The 6,128-nt window shown below is 45.5% G+C and overlaps 1 protein-coding gene across 7 annotated transcripts in view; it reads right to left on the bottom strand.

Annotated features, from left to right (window-relative positions):
- Window positions 1–6,128, bottom strand: part of ICK (intestinal cell kinase) — a 47,015-nt gene that overhangs the window by 11,503 nt on the left and 29,384 nt on the right. For 6 of the 7 annotated variants that reach the window (XR_003094262.1, XM_025205105.1, XM_006024477.2 and 3 more), the window contains 3 exons: window positions 3,292–3,597; window positions 1,531–1,721; window positions 715–866 (listed from right to left, as the gene is read on the bottom strand). Coding sequence is in view for 6 of the 7 variants with exons in the window: in XM_025205105.1 (XP_025060890.1) it covers window positions 715–866; window positions 1,531–1,721; window positions 3,292–3,597 (649 nt within the window). In the remaining variant the exon portion in view is untranslated. The remainder of the gene's footprint in view (window positions 1–714; window positions 867–1,530; window positions 1,722–3,291; window positions 3,598–6,128) is intronic. The other variant, XM_025205107.1, reaches the window with a different exon arrangement.

The raw sequence follows: 6,128 nt of genomic DNA, 5'->3' as shown, positions 1-6,128 counted from the left end.
ACGTTTCATCTGAATCAGGGAAGAAATGACAAAGTTATAGGCAGTTTTGTGATTCCTCATTATAGCTTATGGCTGAAACACTGAAACGCTGTCGAAATTCTGAAACCGCTCCGATATAATTTCGGCCAAAACGAAACGGGACAGTGATTCGAAACACCAAAATGAATCACTGTCCCTCTGAAACACCAAATCTGAAACAAAATGAAACAGCTGTTTTGGACAGCCCTATGAAATACTGAGATGAAACACTGAATCTGAAACCAGAATGAAACTCAGGCATTTCGCACAGCCCTAGTATGTATCCATGGGGTATCTTGGGGGCATGCTCACCCTCCTCTGATCCAGAAGAGCAGATCAGGATACAAGCAAGCGCCTGATCCATGAATGAGGCACATTTCCTAGCATGCTCTGGCATACCCAAAAGCTAGTCTACAAATCTGTTTGTGCTCCAGGAGAAAAGGGCTGCTCCTGACACACATCCCTTTTTTGCATGCTGGTAAGACAGACATACCTCTATTTATAGTTAGCTAGAGCTGTCTCTTTGTAGAGTAATTGCTTTAGGTTAACAAGAAAGCTCCTTCCAAACCGTGTCCCCCTTTTTTTTCTTCAAACACAGAACAGTTTCCCTGAGCCCAGGATAAAGCCCCACGTGTCCTTTATCACTTCCCATTGCTGTCAAAAGGTCACGTGAAAGAGGAAAAGATTTCTACTAACCAGGTAAATACCTAGAGTGTTTCAAATAATGCTGTTTGGCTGCAGAAACATGTAACGTAGGGGTGTCTTGCTGTGGAAAGGTAGCATGGGAAGGTGCACTGCTGCCAGAACCTACACTGTCTGAAGGCTTCAGATCCAAAATACTTTCAAATCTGTAACAGAGAGAAACCACCATAAGCCCAAAATTCAAGGCATGCTTTTCATTCATGTTAACCTCTTCCTGAATCTCGTCCCCAGGAATTACAACTCACGATGTGTTTGATACTATAAAGATTGAAAATATCACCTTGCAGTTTTGTTAAAATACCTAAGTCACTTAGAAGCCTAAGTCTTCTTTTTAAGAGACCATAGGTCACTGACAAGTCATTCTGTAACCTCTTCCAATTGCCTCTGACTCAAGGGACTTGCAGCCTAATTCCGAGACACACAATACAGTTCAGCCATGTGGAACATGGTAACATGATGATTCAAGTGTGAAGTGGTAAAGGTGCATTCTGAGAAAGCAGCACTGGAAAGGCTTCCCAGGCTAAGCATATTTGAGAAAAAATTGTGTAAAGAGGATCAGGAGCTCGTGAGCAGGGAGTGACTATTCCAAGTGCAGGGGACAGCAAAAAGCCAAGAACAACTGGAGTGTACAAATGTAAAGCACCTGGCACTGACTTATTAGGAGCCATCTAAATATCTATGTAGGAGAGAAAGAAAGGAGGAAAAAAATGAAACCAAGCATCATAGATTTCATAGACATTAGGGCTGGAAAGGACCTTATAAGATCATCAGATTGGAGTAAGGTCTAAAGAGGAGACCAAATCAACTTACCTACAAAGACCTTCATTGGTCTGTCTTTTCTTGTTTTTCAAATCAGTTTTGCTGAGGGAAGAGTTAAAATCCAGGTCTTCCAAGTCATCCCAATCTTCAGCCCCTTTCACTGTTTTAGTAATGTGACCCCATCTTCGCCGAGGCTTCGGTTTCAGTTCGCCATTTGTATTCTCTACCCCACCTGGAATTTTCTGCCAGTACAATGAAAACACAGTATTTACTTCCTTAGCTGCATGCTGTAAGAGGGTAAGAATCAAGACAGAATTTACTCTCCCCTGACCACAAAGAAAAACGAGAGAGAGAGAGATTTTGTATCATCTCTTGTATCACCTTCTGTTTCAACAAGACAGTCTGCAGAAGGATGGAACTCTAAGGTCTCTTTTCTCTAGTCTTCTTCTTGAACTATACTACAAAAAGCAACCTTTCTAAGTATGGGAAGGGGGAGTTAAGATTACTTAAGACAGGCTGTAGAATACCTATCATTGGTAGTTTTTAAGAACAGGTTAGACCTTTCTGCACCGTGGGCTGGATGGGCGGGGCCCAACCATCCATGGGTCTGATCTGGCTGTGTTGGGGGAGCGGGGGTTATTCTATCCCTGATTCAGTCCTGGTGGGGAAGAAGGAATGGCTTGGCACCAACCTGGCCACATAGGAGAGAAATGGGGTGTGGCCCAGCCCCCACCTGGCCACAGAGGACTTGGGAATTTGGTAGCAGGAGAGGGGTGGCGTATTAATTTCCATGGCTCCCCTACCCCCAAATTTCCCAAGGGAGTCCTGTGGGCCTGACGCCATGTTTTCACGGGCCAGAGCTGGCCTGTAGGCTGAGGGTTAAACATTCCTGGGTTAGACAAACACTTGGCTGAGATTGTTTAAACATGAATGACCCTACCTTGAAGTTCCTTCCAGCCCTAGTATTTTATAATTCTAAGGATCACCTTGTGCTGGATTTCTGCCTTCAGGCTCCACTCTTACGGACATAAAACTGCTAAACTCCCATACATCAGGTGCCAGGATCCATGTGGCATAAACACTAAAACATGCACCAGTACAACTGATTTCTCTTACTGGATTTTGCAGGTGCAAATCCCAGCACCTACCGCCTTAGCAGCTGTTTAAGTGAACATGCATATATTTGCATTTTGTCAAGTTTTGCACATGCTCAAGTGCAAAAGCTACATCTTCACAGTAAAAACTACTACTTATTCTTTTGATATGGTTGGTCCCAACTGTTCTCTCACTTGGGCCAAAGTCTCATGTACACTAAAAGCATTCCACATCACCCTGACATTGTAAATGACATGAAGTAAGCATAAATTACAGGTTCTCTTAAAGTCATTTTATGATGCCAGAATCACATAAAGTGGCCATAAAATAAATGTGAGTTCTGCCCATGTATTTAATTTATTTCAGCCCAAGTAAGGACACATGAACAAGTTACCATGAAACAGGAAGAAACCTGGATAAGCTAACTTGCACTTACTGCCAGTTTAGAGAATGTATGTGGACAGTCACCGAGGAGTAGCTGACACGCTACAAGTTGCAATAACATGTTTGTGTGCTTAGATCCCAAGACTCTAGTGATTTCAGGCAGCTGTTTTCGACTTATAACAGGGTGAAGAGAGATAGCCCAGCTATTCTTAACTCCTATTTTTCTTCTTATTATTACAATACAAGGACAACAAATTCATTCATAAAAACACCACCAAAAAAAATCTAATTTATGAAAAATAGGCTCATTGGTTGCTCCAGTTTGCTCCTTACCTGTTGAGGAACCTTATTGTGAATTGCTGGCAGAAGCACCTGGTTAGACTTGTCCTCTCTTACATGATCACTCACTGAGGCATCAATTTTATATGGGTACACCAGGTGCTGGGAAGACTGGCTTTGCAGAAATGCTCTGGATGAAAGACGGGCTTGGGGTTTTGGGGGAGGCTGTGGAGGAGGAGCAGGTTTAATGTGGTGCTGTGCTGGTTTATCATGGAGCTCTTTCTGATGTTTTCCCAGATCCTGAATGCAGTGAGAGGTGCCCAAGGCATGCCCAACTTGGAAGTATGGGTATCGAAGTCCCTAAAACACAGAGGCATCAGTATTCAATGGAGGAAGCCAGAGTCCCTGACTAAGCTGTCACATGGGATAACTCCCAGGTCAAGTAATACCTGACAAAGGAAAAAGGAAAGAGACAATGGAAGATATACTGCCAAAAAGAATAGTGTAAGGTGCTCTACACACTTAGAGGGGAAAAATAATTTTCCCCAGAAATGAAGAATTTTAAACATGTATTACAAGTATGTTGCGGGGAAGACAGCGACTACCTTCTCGTGGTGCCTCCTGTGAGTAGCTGTAAAGCGAAATTAAAAGTTACTACCAAGGCAAGTGGACTTTCAATTTTTCCAGTGTCAATACTCCATACTTTCTAATTTTTAAATACTAACTAAAGGATGAACCAGAGAAACCTTTCCTATTTAAGAGGGGAAGCTTGGCTGTTCTTCAACTTAATGTTTCTCCAGCAGTCAGTGCTGGAACACATCACCAGGGAACTGAAGCCACATGCAGTCCTTCTACAAGAAAACATAAAAAGAGCAGCTGCAGAAGATGAAGCTCTCAGGTTCCAACCTTGCCGATTCTGTAGCCAGCAGAATCCACTACCTTCATCAGAAATGATCTGCCATACACTACCATAGGACATAACACCTTCCAGAATGCAACACAGTGGAGCGCTGTCCAGGTCAATGACATAAATCATTGTCAGTATATACAAGCCACCCTCTGCCCCTTTTCTCAGTAACATCCCTGCCTCTTTACAACCAGGTAATCTTATATGCAGGTGACTTTAACTATTAACATCAAGATTGGGGCTACTCCGTTAACAGTAGCATTGGAGACAGTCTTTGTCTCTGGGCAAGCCTGAATGATAACGCCCTCACATGTGACCCAAAGGAGCCCATGTACCTTCCACTTTGGGTGCTGGCATATTCAAACAAACCCAGATCTTGCCTGGTGGAAGGGCAACTTGAGTTAAATACTAATAAGAAAAGTACTTGATAAATTTACATCATCTCAGCACAGACCCTCACTCATGAGCATTGACAATATGATTTTTCAGCTCATGCCATCCAAACCAGCCCCAAGATGAAACTTTTGGAAGAAATGACAAAGGCTGACCAATAGAGCAAACCAATTAGAGGATCCATCAGGAACTGACATTGATCAAGGCTACATTTAAAAATTGCCTAACTGAAATAGCCAAACTATGTGTACCTAGAGGCTATAGAAGCCATTATATGCCATGCTGGGAAGAGCAGTGCGATCAGCTCTTCATCATTATGCCCCTGCAACTGTAAGAACTACAGAACAGCTGGCTACCACATGAACAATATCAAAAAAGGAGAGATGACTTACTTCCACAGAAGGATTGGATATGACCCACTCAAGCAGACAAACACTGGTGCATCATTAACCACCTAACAGCCAAAGGCACCAAAAATGACATTCCCTCCACCAAAAATACTGTGCAACAACAGCAAATAGAGTAACTCAAGCAAGCAACACAGAGAAATGATTAGTTCAGAAACCTGACTATTGAACAACTTAAATCACCCCAATGTCAGCCTTAACTGCCCCTATCTCTGGCAATGAGTTCAACACATTGATCACATTGATTTCAAAATGATCAAGACTGGCAAGGCTGCTGGACCAGATAAGATACTCCCAGAATACATTACAAAGCTTGGAACCACAATGAAAAGATGGCTTCAGTAATTCTAATATTATAAAAGCCGTAGTCTGTCTGTCTGTCTGTCCATAACGCTTTATTCGCATTCTGACTGGCTGACGGAAACAACCAATCAGAGCGCAAATACAGTGTTCAGATAAGAGGTGGCGGCATGGCAGACCACTGCCACAGGGACACAGGAGACAGAGCAGGGGGGGAGAAGGCAACGCAGCCCTGCTCCCATGCCCTGCTCCCTGGAGGCGGTGGCAATGGAGCAGACAGTACGGGGGATGGGGGCAAGGCCAGTGGAGCTGGCCTTGCCCTCCCCGCTTGCTTCTTGGAGGTAGTGGCGGCAGGACGGTCAAGATGCTCTGCTCCCTGCAGGCATGGGGGCTGAGGCCAGCGCTGCTGGCCTCACCTCCCTCCCCCTTTGCTGCTCCCTTCCAACGTGGGGGGGAGGGGGAGCAGAAGGCTCAGGCCTATGGGGCGGTGGCAGGCAGGGGAGTAATGGACCGAAATGGGGTAAGAGAAGTCAGCCTGCCTTGGCAGTAAGGGGTGGGAAGCAGCAGACCCGGACCAATGCAGGGGGGAGGGGCATGGGAGGAGTGGACCCAGCCCCGAAATGGTGGCGAGGCCTGGCCCCGAAATGGAGGGTGGGCGGGAGTGGCCTGGACTGGCCCTGAAACAGCACCGGAGAAGATGGGGGTGGGGTGGGCCCAACATCGGCCCCACAGCGGTGATGGGGATAGTGAGGGAGCACGCTCAGCCCCAAAAATGGAGAGTATGGCCGGGGGGGGCGCACGGAGCCCAGCCTGTACTGGAAACGGCAATGGGGAGGTTTGGGGGAGGGGCGGGTCCACCCCTGCAATGGTGGCGGGTGTGTGGG

The sequence above is a fragment of the Alligator sinensis genome, unplaced genomic scaffold (genome assembly GCF_000455745.1).
Source record: "Alligator sinensis unplaced genomic scaffold, ASM45574v1 scaffold1012_1, whole genome shotgun sequence".
Taxonomy (NCBI): domain Eukaryota; kingdom Metazoa; phylum Chordata; order Crocodylia; family Alligatoridae; genus Alligator; species Alligator sinensis.
The sequence above is the reverse complement of the archived record's forward strand: the minus strand, read 5'-3'. Positions and strand labels throughout refer to the sequence as shown.